Source organism: Macrotis lagotis, chromosome 6 (genome assembly GCF_037893015.1).
Source record: "Macrotis lagotis isolate mMagLag1 chromosome 6, bilby.v1.9.chrom.fasta, whole genome shotgun sequence".
In the NCBI taxonomy this organism is placed as follows: Eukaryota; Metazoa; Chordata; class Mammalia; order Peramelemorphia; family Peramelidae; genus Macrotis; species Macrotis lagotis.
In genome coordinates, this window is record NC_133663.1 from 131,089,447 (window position 1) to 131,109,075 (window position 19,629).

Genomic DNA, 19,629 nt, shown 5'->3' on the forward strand with positions numbered 1-19,629 from the left:
CTCTGCCATCACCCCTCTTAGACTAAATAACAGGTTCACATTCCTAACTATAGGTGAGATATCTCCATACTTATAGAAGAACAATATTGTAAATTTATCGTTTGAAGGGAAGAAGAAAATAAGCATTTATTTATTAGGTACTGTGCTAAAGGTACATTATGAATATTAGCTAATTTGATCCTCACAACCCTGGAAAGTAGGTGCTATTATTATCTTAATCTTACAGTTGAGAAACCTTAGAAAGACAAAGATTTAGTGACTTGCCCAGAGTCACATAGCTAGGAAGAGTCTTAATGCAGAACTTCCTCATACCAGGTTTAGTGCTCCATCCATTGTTCCTCTTAGTTGCCTCTAGATTGAATATAGAGGCTGTATCCCTTCTTTGAATGTCACCACTGTCCTCCTGAACTTGTAAATTTCAAGTTATCTTTGACTGTTCCATCACCCTGATACCTGGGTATTTATGTCTGTTTGACTTTCCTCCTTTCTATTCTTATTATCACCAGAATATCACAAAAATATCTATTATTATTTTTTAAACTTTTAATTATTTCTCTCCTGGGCTACTGCAGTAGTTTTCTAATTGGATCCATTATGTTTCCACTGCCCATTTCTGAGATCATTCTTTCTCAAAAGTCTCAAAAATGAGTACCATTTTCTTAGCCTGCCTTTCAAAGGTCTTCAGAATCTGGTCCAACAATTCCTTCCTGGATTTTTCCTTTACCCCCATTGTCTTGCCAAATTGAACCTTTTTTTGAGGTTTAAATATATCTAATGCTATTTTGTCTACTTTTTTTTCCCTGCTCATGATATATTCCTTTTCTTTCCTTTTAATTTTCATTTCCATTCCATTCTTCTCTATCTCCAAGTATTGAAAAAACTACCCATCCTTCAAGACATCACTTGAACAACAATTCAAGTGATTCTTCTCTGAACCATACACCCCTCTCCTACCCTGCCTCTTCTACATGATGAGATTACTCTCCAGCCTAATTCATTTGTCTTTTTTGTGTGCTATTACACTTTTACCTTATGTTATATACATGTTTAGATCATTTTCTCTATTAACAGAATAGGGACTGTGTCCTGATAATCTTTATTTTTTCACAATAATTGACATTGGGCCTTGCATACAATAGATTCACAGCAAGTATTGGCTGAATGAATGAATGAATGACTTTATTTGAGAGAGGGATTTCTGAGGAGTTTAGTGTGCAATATCTAATGTTACCTTTGGAAATAGCCATTTATTTCTTTTTTTAATAGTATTTTGTTAATATTTTAAGATTGCCTAGATTTTCTCCCCCCCTTTTGTAACAAAGAATTTAAAAAAAAAAGAGGGAGAATATAAAAAATTAACATCATTCCTCTCCTCTACTTGCAGAGAAGTTGGGGGGTTATCTTTTCCATATCACTTCGTCGAGACCAAGCTTATTCTTTATAATTTTTCAATCTTTTAAAATTGCATTGTGATTTTTCCAGTTATATCATTGTATTTAATATATATAATGTTTTCCTAATTCTTCTTAATTCACTTTGTCTTTTTAGATTTTTCAAGGCAATGGGGTTAAGTGGTTTGCCCAAGGCCACACAACTAGGTAATTATTAAGTGTCTGAGGTCAGATTTGAACTCAGGTACTCCTGACTCCAAGGCCGGTGCTCTATTCACTGCGCCACCTAGGCGCCCTTTAATTCACTTTGAATCAGTAAATGTAAATCTCTTCATGTTTTCTCTGTCTTACTTGTTTTTTCATATGCTTTCAAATTTACTTGTCATCAGTCACTGTTGTTCTTGACAACCCAAATGCCATTATTTTCTCATATTATATACCATTCCCTATTGAAATGTTCTTAGAGTCAGTAGTAGCAGGTATCTGACACGTTCAGTGACCACAATGAGAATTCCTATATTAATTATTCAACTACAAAAGGCTTTAATGGAAGAGATTAAATAAACTCCCCCCCCCATTCTCTTAACTGCCTGTCTTGTGGAACTATTTGTTAGTGCTATCCTTTTGGAGAATGTGGGAGAGGAAATGGTAATGAATTCAAATAAATAATATTCTGGTTTAAACATCTGATTGCTTAATGTGTTAGTAATTCCCAGCTTGATCTAACTGGGATAATTTCTAAATAAGTTACTATCTGCTATTATAATTTCAGTTGTCTACATCATTATATAAATAAACATTAGTCTATAAAAGGAAAGAACAACTACACAACAATTTTTTTAAGTGTAACAAAATTGCAAAGCTTAAGCAGGACTTGAATGAAGAGACATGAAGACCCAACCTCCCCTATGCTAATATAGAGAAGCGGATGAATGAGAGATGTTGTAAAGGTAGAATTGATAAGTGGTTGGATATGTGGAGGTCAAAGGAAGGAAAAAAGTGAAGAATGATGCTGAGATTGCAAACCTAGATGACTGGAAGGATGATGTTACCCTTAATAAGGAAACTGGAAGAAGGGGAGGGTTGGATCTGTGTAGGGAAGAATGATTTCTGTTTTGGATATATTTTGTCTGGGGCTTTATAGAGTTTTTCTTAAGTGGAAAAGAAAATTATGAAACAACAGGAATTTTGAGTTTCAATTTTTTTTTAATCCTAAATATTCCTGTGTCTACCAAGTCTTAATTTATTACATGAATCAGGCAATTACTATTCATACTGTTGACTATATGCTTCCAAAAATCACTTTTTTATGTTATTCCTTTATTCATTATTAATCTACTAATGCAAACCATTACATTTTATAACCTGATTGTATATGAAACTGAAGGGCTATTCATGAACTCACTTCTCATGTCCCCAATTCAATTGAGTTAGTTGAGATATTCCTATAGAAAACAGTCATCATTTGTCTGTTTGCCTTGACAATTTATGGTTTATTGGTTGTGATTCAACTGGGGAAAAGAGATAAATTATATTCCTTCTGCACACTGAATCACATCCACAGCACTGGAGCTAAAGACAAAAGGTTACTATCAGAGAAGATCGATCAATTTAAACATTTGTTCCTTTTATAGAGTCATGGATGATACCTTTAGTTGAGTAAGTACTATAAAACATTACTTTGACAGGAGGGGTAACACTACTATAGGCTTATTTGCTGAAAAGTAGAGAATCATACTAATAAAATAATAAAACTCTTGATTTTTAAGGTGCTTTTCTTTGGAGAAATTTGAAATTACAGCTTCTCTTTTTTACTTTTTAATGCTTCTTATGCTGAAGGTTAAGAAACAGTTTTTTAGCAAACCCTGAAAACATGAAATCTTTGGTGAATATTGGAAGGAAAGTACTGAAGACAGTTTTTACCTTCAAAAGGACATTATTTGGTACAGTGGGTGGAGCACTGGCCCCCGGGGTCAGGAGGACCTCAAATCTGGCCTCAGACATAGCTGTGTGACCTTGAGCAAGTCATTTAAACCCATTGTCTTGCAAAAAACCAAAAAAGAAAAAAGAAAAAAGGACATTACTAAGTCTGAAATATAGTGAAAGCTATTAGCAGTAATTTTTGGATTCAGATATTTAAAATTAGCTTTCTTATTGATTTAAAATTTTTTTTGTCTTCTCTGACTTCACACATGTGACAGGGCTCCATTAAATTAAAAAACAAAACAAAACAAAAAATCCAAACCTAGTACCTTCACATGGCTTCCTACCTTTTCTCACTTTAATTCAATTTCCTTTCTTCTTTTCATATTAACTACACCTGCTACCTTTTTTTCTTCTCTATCCAGTTATCCCTTCCTTTCTATTTCTGTCAACAATCTAGGTAAGACCTTTATCATCTTATGCATTAGACTAATACAATGGCCTACATTTTGATATTCATACTCTTCCCAATCAAATCCACTTTACAAACTGTTGCCAGATTAATCTTCATAAAAAATATATCACTGTTATTCTACTTTCCTACTCAACAATCTTCAGTGCCTTTAGGAATTATATCATGGTTTAAACTCTGTACCCTGGCATTTGAAATTCCGAATGATCATCCTAATTTTACATGTAACTAACAAGTGGGATGCTGGTAAATGTTTAATAATTGGCTTTCTGGGAGAGAAAATTTAATGACATACTTTTAAGTTTAATTCTCATTACTAATATTTTCTCCATCACTTTCTTAATTCTGGAAATAATAAAACAATAAATAAAATTGATTTTTAGTGTCTGATGTTTCTGAGGTATAAATTCTCATACTGAAAATTTAACAATTAGCTCTCAAGATCTGTTATTAGGTGGTTCTAGCATATCCTAGCTCCTAACCTAGTCAAACTAATCTATTTAGGTGATTGATATTCTCTTCCCTTCCTTAACTATGCTCTCTTCTTTCTTTACCACCTATCTAAATCCTAGCCATCCAAAGTTTTGGCTCAGATTTCATTTTTTCTACATAGCTTTCCCAGAAAATTTTAGTCTCTCATTCTCCTGACATAGTGATTATTTCTATCCTTGATTTGGCAATTACTTTTCCTGAGGAGGTTATATACCTTGTCTTCAGTCTTTCAATTTATGATTTTTTGGGGAGTTGTGTACTTAAGTTATGATTCATGGTTGTTAATGCAGCACTTTTAAAATACTTCATGTCAATTTCCTTTTTTTTACTGAGGCTCACTTGTGTCCACCCAATACTATTATCAGTGAAACCATGGATATTGGTTATATTAAAACTTTACTGCAATGCACTCTCAAGATAAACAAACATCTGAGAAGATATCATATGTTTAGATCTTTTTTTCAGAAAAATACTCATTCTTATTTGAAAAGTAGATAAGAGTGCTGGAGTTGCCATAGGAAGATCTAGGTTTCATATCCAACTTCTGACATCATTGGTGTGAATCCCTCATTTTTATGAGCCTTACTTAGTCAATTCTTGAAGTCTTATCTACTAAGTCAGAGACATATTACAATCTACAACATAGATATATTTGGTTATTAACAAATAGCACCATAAATGAGTCAAGGGATCAAACACTTAGTGTAATACATGAATTGATGAACAAAAAGCAGTTTTAATTATTATATATTATATTTAATTAATATATTACATAAAATATATAATATTATATTTGATTATATATGTATATGTGTGTGTGTATATATATATATATATATATATGATATGTGCAAGGGATGATAATTAAGTATAGGGCATACAGCTACAAAAAGGAGCCTGTCCAATGCCTCATAAAAGATCAAGAAGATCTGTAAGAGAAAGAGAGCAAGGAAGGAGTGTTTTCATTTGAAAAATCACAGGGATGGTGTGTGAAACCACAAAGGAATATATTGATTCATATACCTTTTCTACTATTAATGGCAGTATTGATTTGATTATGGTTCCAGAACTGGAAAGCAATGTGAAGGAAGGAGGGAATATGGAGAGAAGTAGCTGGAGTATAAATTGAAGTACATCTGGGGACAGCTACATACAACAAGGCATTTAAGACATTTATTAGGACAGTACAATCCAGCATGGAAGTTAGAGAGTTAAAAGGACAGAGCAAGTTCCCCAAGAGCATGATCTCTAGTGTCTGGTCTCTGGTTTTCAGATTAGAGGATGCAATAGCAAGGCAGCAGGCAAGAATGGGGTGGCTGGGGTACATTTGAAAAAGAAATATAGCGGTAAAGGATAAGTAATGAAAATGCTTGGATATTGTTGAAAATTACAGTTAGGAAAATATCCTCTTCATTCTTTCTTCCTCTAACTCAGACTTTTCACCCCTCAAATTTACTGCTTTTATGATATATATCAGGAAGTTCTCCTTCCCTCCAGAGGAAATTAGCTGCTAGTAATCATGTTTATTTTTCTATTGTACATCTTTGTCTTTCTAGTTAAGTCATTTTGGAAAAGTGATAATACATATATATATATATATATGTGTGTGTGTGTGTGTGTGTACTAGTTCTGAAGTAAGAAAGTATGAAACTCTTTTCAGTTGTATTTAAGTTTTTCTAGGAAGAAGTATTTACAAATATAGTTTTGGAAGAACATATTAAATATGTTCTTCAAGGTGTTCCTCTTAAAGAAGGGAATCCAATTTCTTAGAAAGTTCAGAAAAACCAAATGAAATATAGTTACTTTCTTTTTGGCAATTTGATAATATAAATCATTATATAAGAATATAGAACAAAGAAATGATATTGTAAAATGAACTGACCTTGGAGACAAAAAGACCTGAGTTGGGGGGTCCAACTTCATCTGATGTGAAGGAACTCTTTGGTCCTGGTCAAATCTCCTAAGGCCCCAAGGAAATCTCTCAGAATCAGGCCTCAGTGCCCCCAAGTCATGTGCAGTCACTCTGTTAAGTACCAGTGTTGGTTAAGTGTTGTACCAAGTAATAGAAGAAAAAAAAAATACAGTCTCTGTTCTCAAGAAGCTTACATTCTAGCCATACATAAAAGAAGGGAATGAAGGTGCTTGGCATGAGTACTATTTTAAAGGAAGTCCAGAAAGTGAATCAGGTTTATAGCATGGAAAGGAATGAAGACCTAAGTGTTTTCCTTAGATCAGCCAACGTGGTTAGAGAGAGAAATTCTTTCAATATGTGAAATACAGAGATGTAATGAGGTTTCATAAAGAAAGTGTAAGAGGAAAATGAGGGTTGTAACCTGGAGAGGTTTCCTGTGAGAACTCTAAAATAATTGCCAGTTTTCATTAAAACTGATCTTGTCCCACTCTCCTATACCTCCCCTTAAAAGCCTTTAGCACAAAAAAATGTTATCCAACTCTTTTTCTCCTCTGTTCATCCCATTAAATCAAAGTAAGTCACATTACTCAGGCTTCTGACCATGGATAGATAACTGATAACCAAATCTCCTTTCAGAAATTTGCAGAGAAATGAATATAAAATACTTGTTTAACAGTATACTCAAAAAATTACCTTCTTGGGTCATCTTTAATTTAAAAAAATAGGTAAAACATCCATTGTCTTCTAGAATAATAGTCAAAATGCAAAGAGAAAATGTTTCTAAAAATCATTTTCATGCCAACATCCCAAATATCTGACAATAAAATTGCAGTAATTCCTTAATTAAATTCTTTCTATATGCCATCTCAATTCTTTTCCCTCACTTGTTTCACATATTCTTCTCCTCCTTTCCCATTAGCTGATTGGTGGACAATTAAAAGAAAAATGCTTGATCGATTTGGGAGTTGCTATGGCAACCTTGCTCTGCAGCTATTTTTTGACTGTAAACCATAAATGATGTTTAAAAAAACCCATCCAAAACCAACTAACCATTTCCATATTACTTTAACATTGTTAACCCTTTGCATACCAATCCATTTTACAAATCTAACAATTTGTTAAGTAAAAACATCTATATTTAATTTATTCAACTGAAATCTGTTTTGCATACTTATAATGTTTTATGAACAAAACGTTTCTGAGATAAAAATCTGTTAGTAAAATTGGAGACTATAATAGTGAGCTTTGTATATGTTTTACTGTATTCATAGATTATTCATTAACTTCTGCAATAATTATTTGTGTTTACAAATATATGCACATTTTTGTTTTGCATTTTAAAAATTTTATGAATGTAAGATGATCCAGAATCAACAAATTAATATGCCAACAGATGTTGGTATTGAGAACATTATTCTTTAGTCCTAAAGGCGTAATAAATACAATTCCCAGATTAAAAACAGAATCATTGAATAGAAGAACTAGAAAGTAACTAGGGATGAACTACTTCATTTACAGATGAGGAAATTGGAAAGATAAGAGAAATATCTAAAACTGAGAACTATTAACAATCAGCATTGTTGCTGTTTGATCACATCATGCTCTGATTTATTTTAAAAATCGGGTGCTTTTTTGGTTTTCTTGGATTTAAGATTCTTCCTCAACAGATCCTTCCTTCTCTTTTGTGCACAAAAGTTGTCTTCTGCTACAGAGAGATGTATGGAGCTTATATGTTTAACCAAGGACACAAACTTTTGACCTTCACTATTTAGCAATAATGCGCAATGTCTGTTTCTGATATTTTGAACTTCAATTTATTGGTAATTTTGAGAGGAATTCAGACAGATGGAAAGAGCTGAATTTCTCCTATTTCAGTTAACAGTTCATCTGCATATTGAGAAAATTCTTAAAATAGATTTATTATAAAAAAAGAAATCCTGCTTCTGATGGCAAGTGATCCTGCTGGCTTAGCTTCCAAAAGGGCTTATGAGTATGAGATTGTTGAATAACAGATGACTTTTCTTGTCATTTTGTCAAAAAGTCTTAAAATAATTTAGCAGCCAATGACTATTTTTCCAATCTGAAAAATCCCAAGTAATCCTACATGGAGTTTGGAAGTCCTTAATATTTATTATACAATAAATTTCTATTTAATGTTGTTAATTGGTTCTGTAAAACCATTATACTAGGTGAAACATCATTAAGGAGAACACTATTTTCATGAGAATCAAATCATTATTATGATATAGCTTTGTTGGTAAACTTATATAAGAACATAGAACTATAGCATATGGCATTATAAAAATGTAAATTAGTCCTTTATAGAAAAAATTTCTTCTCTCCCTAATTTCAGATGAGGGCAATGGAGATCCACTCTATACCTTCCCTGCAAATCTAGAGTTGTGTGTGTGTGTGTGTGTGTGTGTGTGTGTGTGTGTGTGTGTGTGTAACAATAATAGCAATAGATCGTTAATTTTTGTTATTCAATTATTTCAATTCTTTCAGACTCTGTGGGACCTCATTTAGTGTTTTCTTGGCAAAGATACTGAAGTGATTTCCTCCTTTAACTCATTTTACAGATGAGAGAACTGAGGCAAATAGGGTTAAGTGATTTGCCCATGGTCACATGGCCAATTCCAGGTTCCATACTCTATCCAGTGTGACAACTAGCTTTTCTGATAGATGATGATCTATCAAAAGAAAATGAGAAAAATATAGATAAGAAAACCAAGAGACAATACCATCACTAAAACTCAGAAAAGGAAGGATATATAGAAGTAGTCAATATATATAGATCCTCATTTTGACTTCTATAACATTGGTATTCAGTTAACTTATATTTTATAATTTTTTCTTTATGTTTTGTCTTTCCAATCTTATTAAAAAACTCCTTGAAAGCCAAAACTATGTTTTTTTTTTCTATGCTTGACATAGTAGTAGATGCTATACTCAATATAAACATTTTTTGGTTATAGATTTTTTAGGAAATATCTATTGATCAGAATTGATGTTGCTAGGCACCTTATGTACTGATTTTTAAAGCATTTTAAACAAATAGGGAAAATGCTTCTTTTTTTGGTGAATACTGGAGATGAATATGATGAAATGAACAACTAAATGGCACAGTGGATAAAGTGCCAAATGACTAGAACAACTGAACAACAACATGATAAGAATGGAATAGTGAATGGGTAATTCATTAGCAGAGATCCTGTCATGTCTGGTTTAAGCCAGCCCTCACTGTAGTAAATAACAAAAGAACTTCCTTTATCAAATTAGTCATTTTATATAGCCATGCATCTCTTGACATCAGGGTCAAAGAAACCACCAAGACAAGGCAAGATCATTCAACAACTTAAGATAAATGAATTGGAAGCATTTTTATTGAAATAGTCATTTATACAATCATGATTTTTGAGTTTATTTTGTCTTTTTTTTGAAAATTAAGCATAGCCTTCTGTTCCTAAACATTGCAAAAAGGTCAGCATTAGATTAGTTGTCTTTATTTAGTTTTCTGAACAATTATAGTCAAGAAGCTATAATTCTAAATTCTAAAGAATTCCTTGGGCCTATCTTGACAAGGATGGTAATATTCACAAAGAAAGGCAGATTCTCAAAGCATTTGTTTGCAAGGAACATTCTACATGAGTACCTCTCTCTTCCTGCTCTCAAAAACACTCAGATCAGCAGCTTCCTCCTTTGCTTTTGCATTTAAATCTCCCATGCTTGGCAGCCTGCTTTGCTCTTGGCAGGGTTTAAATGAACCCTCGCAGTTGGCTCTGGACTTCCTCAGTTTTTGTCATCTGTGACTGTCAGCACATAGATGGAAAGAAGGCCCCTTTGAGGTGGGTTGAAATAAACCTGGCACTGCCTGGTCTCTGTCCCAGTAGGGGTGAAAATGCGTCCTTGGCTTGAATAGGATTTCACTTCTCCATCAACATTTCTTTTTCTCCCTTCTCAAGTTTAATCCATCCATTGTTTCTATCCTGGTATTCTTGGACCCATCCCAGTGCCATATTCCTAACTTCTTACCCATATTATTCTTTCCTCTGGGATTCTCTCTTCCTACACATTGTTTAGATCACATTGTAAAGAATGAAGCCTATTTAAAATGGTGAAAATTTGGCAGATGAATTCCTTTCACACCTTACACCAAACTTCAAAGTAAGCAAAGTAGATCACCTTAATGTTTTCCCATTGTGAACTCTTTGCTGTCTTCTTTAGGCCTTTGCTCATCTTCTTCCCTTAGGAATTTTTGGTGCTAACAGATTACCTTTCCTTTTGCCTAGTTACCTTCTCCACTTTCTTATCAATTAGCTGATTCACTATGAATTTTGATAAATTAGTTCAATCAATGAATGACTTTATTAAGCATATCCCAAGGTGCCGGTCATATATCGAATAATTGAATTCACATCAAAATCTTAAAGTTTGAAAATAGTTTTGTAAGTTAACAACCCTCTCAAAAATACATGCATTAAGGCTCTAACCCAAGGACATAAATCTTTAATGGTGGAATTCAAGACCTTCTTCCTAGGCTTGCTGGGAATGGTGATATGTAGGGACAAGAAAACCTTGGTGATCCTCAAATTATCACCTAAGAACTTAAATGCTATATCTTCTAGTCTTTAGACTAATAATACCTTTGTCTCTTCATATCTGTGTATTCCTATTCTCTATCAGAATCAAAATATGCCTATGGCCAACTTCTATACTTTTGCAATTATATCAGCAAGTTCAGATAATAATAGTAGCTAATATATAAAACTTTATGCATATTATCTCCTTTCATTTTCACAACAATCCTGTCAGGCAGGGGCCATTATTTTAGAGGAAAAAACTGATAACAGGAAAATTTGACGAGTATACCAAGGTCACACAGTTAATGTGTACCCAAAGAAGGCTTCACATTCAAGTGTTTCCCTGATTCTATGACTAGCACTATGCTAGTCTCAATACTGTTCTAATACTGTATCCAAAGGTTCCACCTGGCAGTATTTATTTGTATCCCGTGTTCATAGTATTTAGACAGAGATTTAGTTAGAAAGACCAGTGAATTGAAATCATTTGCTGCTGCTGTTTTCCTAGCAGCCTGGAGGAGTTGATTTAATTACCAAAAGAAGTTTATATATTAATGCCTGAGTACCACTTATCATGATCATAGGCTACTAGGCTATACCAAAGCTTTAGCAAAGAATTTTCAGGAAGTGCTAAGCTATTTAAAAAAATGTATTATGCCTCAAGTTGGAGTTGAAGTGACTAAGGAAAAAGTCAAACTGCATTTTTTCACCTCCTGTAATCTCAATATTTCATCTTTCCCAAGATCTATCCATTATGTATTCTTAGTATTTCCTCTTACATATATAATGTGAGGTGAGCATCATTTGATTGGGTTATATTTCTTGTTAAGATTAAGTTGTATAAGAGAACTGAGTCCTATTTTTAAAACAAAAAGCCATTCCCCAATTAACAAATGGTCAAAGGATATGCAAAGGCAATTTACAGATGAGGAGATCAAAGTAATTCATAGCCATATGAAAAAATGCTCTAAATCATTAATTATTAGAGAAATGCAAATTAAAGTTTCTCTGAGGTACCACCTCACACCTCTCAGATTGGCCAATATGACCAGAAAGGATAATGATCATTGTTGGAAAGGTTGTGGGAAATCTGGGACACTATTACAACTGTTGGTGGAGCTGTGAATTCATCCAACCTTTCTAGAGAGCTATTTGGAACTACGCCCAAAGGGCAACAAAAATGTGCATACCCTTTGACCCAGCAATACCACTACTGGGTCTATATTCTGAAGAGATGAAGAAAAAGGGTAAAAACATTACTTGTACAAAAATATTTATAGCAGCCCTGTTTGTGGTGGCAAAGAATTGGAAATCAAGTAAATGTTTTTCAATTGGGGAATGGCTTAGCAAACTGTGGTATATGTATGTCATGGAACACTATTGTTCTATTAGAAACCAGGAGGGACGGGATTTCAGGGAAGCCTGGAGGGATTTGCATGAACTGATGCTGAGTGAGATGAGCAGAACCAGAAAAACACTGTAGATCCTAACAGCAACTTGGGGGTGATGATCAAGAAGGGCCTTGCTCATTCCATCAGTGCAACAATCAGGAGCAATTTTGGGCTGTTTGCAAAGGAGAGTGCCATCTGTATCCAGTTAAGGAGCTGTGGAGTTTGAACAAAGTTCAAGGACTATTCCCTTTAATTTAGAAAAAAACAGATATCTTATTGTCTGATCTTGTTACCTCTTAGAATTCTTGTCTCTTCTCTAAGGATATGATTCTCTCTCATCACACCCAATTCGGATCAAGGTACAACATGGAAACAAAGTAAAGACTGACAGATTGCTTTCCATGGGCAGGAAGTAAGATTGGGGGGGAAAAATTGTAAAACTCAAATAATATCTAATAAAAATTAATAAAAAAATAAAAAAGATTAAGTCATATAGTTCATGGTCTTAGAAAATGATCGTTTTTGCATAATGATGTGATCTTTTGATTTGTTTTAAAGGGAACCAACTTTGCCCCTAACGCTTCCAAGGCCTTATTCTCCACCTCCACAGGCACGACAGGATAAAAGGTAAGCCAATAAGGACACCATGCTAACTACTAAAAATTACAGTGTTTCATTCAAACTAGACTGTGATGTTTAGTGAAAGAATCCACTAATTTTCCATCCAAGCATATTCTGTTAGCTATTCTGCTACTCCTAGAAATCTTGCTTGGTGATCTGGCATCCTGGGAATTTGTCCAGTCTATTTTGTAGAGCATAACCCACCATACCTAAGGATCAATGAATTTGCTTTCATATGGAAGGAATTCTACTTCATATGACTTGTCCTAACTTCATTGACTATTTTAAGATGTCAATCCCTTCATTAGTGTCTTTAAAATGAAATTAGAACAATTTGCACATTTTGAAACTGCTTTAATCATAACAAGATAATTTAAATGAAAGAATATGAAAAGGAAATGTTTCCTTTGGAATTAAGAGATAACCTCTGGGGTAAAAATAATTGTTGAGGATGGTTTCTTGAGAATCAGTAAGAAAATATAAGGAGTTCAGGCAGATACATAGAAAAAGACCAAGGATAATCTTTAATCATAAATTGTTAAGAGAAACAAGACATATGCATTTTAATTTCAATAATTACCATTTCATGCTTAATTTAGTAACTTTCATTTTAGCTAAAGCAAAATTTTCTTCAATGCTTTTCTAATAGGACTTTATTGATTGATGATTGCTTTAGGTTCCTTCTTTTACATTTGGAGGCTCAGAAGGGCAAACAATACATTATTTGCATATATATTCTTTAGCTCCAGGATAAAATCCTATGTCCACAATTCTATATTTACTTAGACATGAAATCTGTCTTAATACCAAGTTTGTTTTTTTTTTAATGAAAGTTTTAAGAAAAGGTATTATTTCAGTGAGCACTAGATGGCAGTTCTAAAACCTAAGTAACTGCTACTTCAGGAGATGTGGTATGGAATTCATAATTTGATATTTCAAAAAAGCTATGATATTATCAGTGACATTCCTTCAAATGACACAAATTGCACTCCCTTCATACTTCCAAAGATACTCAAAGGTTCAAATATATATCTATGAGTTCATCATTTGAGAATTCCAACCTCTGAAGCAGATTGCCACCTATAGATGATTTTATGAATTGGCCTAAAGCACCTCAACTAACTTAAAATAAACAAGGTCAACAAAATCCTTGTCTCTTGGAAAAAAATCTAAATGCTCATTTCAGCTGGTTAACCTCATGGCTCCTCTCTACTTTGGATGAAGTCATTTCAGCAGAATATCACTTGTCAAAACTGAGTTTTGGCTAGCTAGGTTTTTTTTTAGGCTTTTCGCAAGGCAAATGGGGTTAAGTGACTTGCCCAAGGCCACACAACTAGGTAATTATTAAGTGTCTGAGGCTGGATTTGAATTCAGGTACTCCTGACTCCAGGGCAGGTGCTCTATCCACTGTGCCACCGAGCCACCCCTAGGTTTTTTTTTAAATACATAAGACAATTTTTAAAGATTGAAGATAATAAACTTTGTCTTCATTTGAACTCCACAGTTCCTTCTCTGGATATGGATAGTATTTTCCAAATAAGTCATTTAAAATTGTCTTTGATTATTGTACTGCTGAAATGAAAAAGTCCATTATAGTTGATTTTCACGTATATTGCTAGTGTGTATGTTTTTCTGGTTCTGCTCATTTTATTTAGCATCAATTCATGCAAATCTTTCCTGAAATCCTGTCCCTCATGATTTCTTATAGAACTTATAGAATCTTATAGATGTGTTCCATCACATACATATGCCACAGTTTGTTTAGCCATTCCCCAGTTGATAGGCATCCCCTCAATTTCTAATTCTTTCCCTACTATAAAAAGAGCTGGTATGAATATTTTTGTACATATGGGATTTTTACCCTTTTTCATGATCTCTTCAGGATACAGATCCAGTAGTACTGCTGGATCAAAGGTTATGTACAGTTTTATTGCTCTTTGGGCATAATTCCAATTGCTCTCCAGAAAGGTTGGAGCAGTTCACAACTCCATAAACAATGCATTAGTGTTCCAATTTTCCCACATCACTTCCAACACTGATTATTTTCTTTTCTAGTAATTGGCCAATCTGAGAGTAGTGAGGTAGTACCTCAGAGATATTTTGATCTGTATTTCTCTAATCAATAGCGATTTAGAGTAATTTTCATATGGCTAAAGATAGCTTTGATTTCTTCATCTGAGAATTGCCTTTACATGTCCTTTTGACTATTTATCAATTGAGGAATGCCTGGCTAAGTTTTTAAAAAAAAAGCTAAGATGATGGCCAGGCTACAGAGAATCATAGAGCTGGCTTTCATTGGAAGTATATAGAATTGATATGGTCATAGGATGTTAGACTTACAAGGTACCTTTCAGATCATCTTGCTTAACCTCTTTGTCATATAAAGATCCAGAGAACTTAAGCTAAAATCCAAAGAATTGAAATCGTTTGCCAAATAACTAATTGTTCCTGAATCATTCCTGAATAAGGCCTTTTTAACTTGTTGAAAATAAATGGATGATTTTAGTTCAATCATATGGTGACCTACCTATTGTTAATCTATTCTGATTTTACATTATTTAAAGAAACCAGAATCTGGATGGCATGATCAGAGTGGATGCTGGTAAAAATGACAAAGGGTAAGATACTTGGAATGCACTAAATTTTTATTTTTCCTCCCTATTTAGTGAAAGTATGTTTAACCTATTACTTTAAGAGTTTCTATTATGATCAAAATTCTGATGCCTCTCATAGTAAATTAAAAAGTAAATAAGACTGTCTCCATGTCAGATGAAATTAGCATTTGACCATAAATAAATGCTAATTAAACTTGTGTTACTTTTTCTAAACACTCTCCTTTTGTAACTTCAGACACTCCTATAACTTTAACAATTTTCTTTTATTTATTTTTGAAAACCAACTCCAAAATTTCAAATCCAAGCAGAAATCTCCATCTCTAGATCTGAAAGTAATTCCAGGCACAGTAGAGATAATATAAAAATTGCACAGAGATTGTGCAGAGATACAAACAAGAATGGTCACTAAAATAGAACTGAAATAAAATAAATGAAATGACTAGCTGAGACACAATATATGAATGGCCCATTCATGAGATTTAGGTGAGACTCAAAATTACTTTTTTTACAAAGTATAAATAATTTTTAAAAGGTACAAACTATTCAATTTTTTGTACTTTTTCCATAGATAATTTTATCTTAATAGAAGGGTGATGGGTGATCTGCTTGAAATCTAGAAAAAAAAAGAGCCAGAGAAAGAATTTCTTTTAAATATTTATTCCAGTTCAGTCCGCTATGCAAAGCTCTCATTGTTTCTTTGCATGATCTGCTGCAAGCCCTCATACCTACCAAATTATTCTCCCTAAAGTAAAGCTTTAACCAGTTTTGAATCCTTTCAAAGCCTCCATTGTCTATTGGAAAAAAGTTCCGACTTTTTGACTAGTTGCTGAACTTAGAATAAGGAAGTTTGGGCTTCAAATCCTGCCTCAGACATTTATTAGCTGTGTGACCTGAAGCAAGTCACCTAACTCCTCTGTTTCAGTTTCCTCAATTGTAAAATGAGGCTTTTTTTTAGTCTCCAAGTCTGTGATTTGTCCTCAGCTTACTTTTTATGCTTATGCCCATGCTCTTTATTCTCTTCTATTTCTTTACTCAGAGTACAATTGTCATTATGCTTAATTAACCATTAAAGGACTCTATCATGATGTATGTTGTTCTTCAGTTTCAGTCATGTCGCACTTTTTGTGATCCCATTTGGGTTTTTTCTTGGCAAAGATACTGGGGTGGTTTGCTATTTACTTCTCCAGGTCATTTTTACAGATGATCGAACTGAGGCAAACTCCAGGGTCACACAACTAGTAAGTGCCTGAGGCTAGATTTGAATTGAGGAAGATGAATCTTCTTGGCTCCAGGTCTGTTACTTTATCCATCACACCACTTAGCTGCCCAATTTTATTTCGAGAGATACAGACAAAGAGATAGAGACAGACAGAGACTGAGAGACAGAGAAAGAAAAACAAAAAGAGACAGAGAGAGATAGCTTGGCAAGCTTGTCAGAATTTATAAGTGCATAGTCATAAAGACCAAGAGCAAGATTTATAGTGTTTCTATGTTTCATCTTTCTCTGACACAGAAAGAGCCAACAATTTAGAAGTTCGCTAGTAGAATTTAAAGTAAGGAAAAATAACAATGAAGTAGTGTGTCAGGAGAATGGATATCATTTGTCCTGAACAAGCATACAGTGGTAATCAAATTTATGACAGGGACAGCAACTTTGACTCTTCTTTTGTCTATTCTCAGTCATCAATCCCACCATTGAACAAATAATACATTTTAAAGGATTCAGTTCAAGGCAGTGTCTAAATTACCATATTGTCAAAGACATGAAAGGATCTTACTTAGACTGTTATACTATTGTACCAGGCATCTTTCTAGTGCAAGAACAATTGAGCAAACATTAAGGTGAAGGGGCTCAAAAAGCCTCTGGATGTCCCCTAGTCAAAGTCAACTCTGAGAGGCAGCTATTATGAAACCCACTTCCCCAATTTATTTACATACATCAAAGTGGCAGTCCTTTGGTCTGAAAATAAGACTTATGATAGGTAAATGCTTCTTTATAAATATACATTTTTGTAATTTTTGTAACTGATCACCTGAGATTAGGATAGATTAGGAGAAAACAAACTAAAAATGTGAGAGACAACTTGGTGTTGATAGAGCTCTGGGGGACAAAGGTTAGAGGATGAAATGGGTGAGACAAAGAGGTATGAAGAATCATAGAGAATGAGGTGTTAATAAAATGTGGGAATAGGAAAAGAACATGAATTTGTAGATTTTAACCTAAACTGGTCATCCAGTAAAAGGAAACTATTTCAAAATGTTCTGGATTTGGGATAGTACACAGTATAGAGTTATCCATTCCAGGTGTCAGGGAGAAAGCAGCTTTAGACTTAATTCAAGGTTTATCTCTGGAGAAACAATCAAAAAGGACTTTGTTTTCTATGAGAATTGGTTGTTCAGAAGCAGATCTTAAGGGCTTGAAGTAGAACAGTAGAGAAATTGAGTGTGCTTGTAAATACTTAAGAAATGATTTTCCCTTCCTTACTGCCCCCCCATGCCTCCGCAACACACTTTTAAAGTCTGCATTATTAACATTTTACCCATCACTTTCTAAAGTCAAGATGATCAACAAAGCAATAAATTAAGCCACATTTGTAATATTCTGGCTTTTGCAAACCAGCTCAGATTAGCTCCAGATGGAGATATTTGTCCTGAATCAAGCAATCAACAATTGTTCAGATTATTGCTCCTCAGGAAAATAGATGCTCTTTCTCTCTCTCTCTCTCTCTCTCTCTCTCTCAAATTTGTCTGCCCTAATAGAAGGGAAGTATGACATAGTGGATAGAAGGCTGGCCCAGGATTCAAGATAACCTGGATTCAAGTCCTGTCTCTGAAATATACCAACTATGTAATTATGGACAAGTACCTTAGACTCAGAGCCCCAGGAAAGCCATTAAATCAATGAACTAGTCAACCAGCATTTATTAACCAGGTACCAAGTTAACACTGTAAATTGCAAAATATTTGCTAATCTTGGGTTAGTAAAGAGTTTAAGAGATGGACAAAAACTTCAGCTTTAGCTTAAAAAAATGCAATTTGCTCTGAGATTCCTTATTTTAAATTCAGAGGGAATAATTCCCTTTAATCCCTTGAATAGTGACAACAGACAAGAGTGGCAGTGACTATTAGAACCTACTATTGGGTTTTGCTATATGAATATTATGGTTAGTGGCCATTCACCATAGTTTAAATCATTTAGATGTCCCTCCCTTCCTCCCTCCCTCCCTTCTCTCCCAACCTCCTCTCCCTCCCTCCTTCCCTTCTTCCTTCCTTCCTTTCATCCAAGTTCTTGGAGTTGCCTTTAAGATTAATTCAATATTCCCCTTCTGGAAGTTAGCATGGTTTCTGATTCTACTTAGTCATCTAAAAAATTGAATCTGTGAATCTCAGTTGATTCTTCTGGAATCAATGTCAATTCTAAAAGAGAAGACATTTAATTATTCAACTTCCCAAGGCCAGAATTTTCCCAACTACTTTCAGAGACTTCTTACAGTTAATTCTGTAAAGTGTTCTATATTAAGATGCTTTCTCAGTTAAAGAAACCAAAACATCAATTTACTTTTTCCTCTACTTCAGTCTGCCCTTCATGGAAAATTCTTAGGGGTGATGGGTGAAGGTAAATGAACTCTTCATCATTGTTATCTTATGAGAATCTTTCATATCCATAGAAAAAAGGATTTTGATTTAGACAAGACCATGAATTGCCATTATTTCCTTATTGTAATAATCTTTTCAAAGGATCATCTGGAAAATCTAACCCTTTATAGATTATAAATTAATCAAATAGTTTCTACAAATTAATTCATAATTAGACCTAGTTTGTTATTGGGTAGATTTTCACTGTTAGTGGATTTCTTTTTTTTTTGTCCCAAGAAGTCAAGACCTGGATGAACTCATCAAAATGAATAAAACCTTGAACAGGTAAGATTTAGAAGAGTTTATTCTTTAAAATAGAAACTTTTGTGACTTTTAATGTATTTGTATAACACTATAAAGGGAAATGAACTGGATATGAGAAAAGGAATCTACAAATATTTGAAAAGAAATTATCTATACCTAAAAGAGCTATTGATTTTGAATGTCAAAAGTATATGTACCGTTAAAAATATCCAGGATTGCTAAGTACAGATTTTTGTGTGGTTTTGTTATTGTGTTTGTTCATTTATTGTTATAGAATAAAATGTTTTTATGAATAATCATGTGACTTTTCTTTAGTTAAATTTGAAAAAGTT

At 33.7% G+C, this 19,629-nt stretch overlaps 1 protein-coding gene across 5 annotated transcripts in view; it reads left to right on the top strand.

The window, feature by feature from the left end:
* The window catches only part of SCEL (sciellin), a 149,843-nt gene that overhangs the window by 69,787 nt on the left and 60,427 nt on the right, over nucleotides 1–19,629 (top strand). For 3 of the 5 annotated variants that reach the window (XM_074191855.1, XM_074191859.1, XM_074191860.1), the window contains 3 exons: nucleotides 12,720–12,788; nucleotides 15,347–15,400; nucleotides 19,271–19,318. In XM_074191855.1, the coding sequence (XP_074047956.1) occupies nucleotides 12,720–12,788; nucleotides 15,347–15,400; nucleotides 19,271–19,318 (171 nt within the window). The remainder of the gene's footprint in view (nucleotides 1–12,719; nucleotides 12,789–15,346; nucleotides 15,401–19,270; nucleotides 19,319–19,629) is intronic. The other 2 variants (XM_074191857.1, XM_074191858.1) reach the window with 2 other exon arrangements.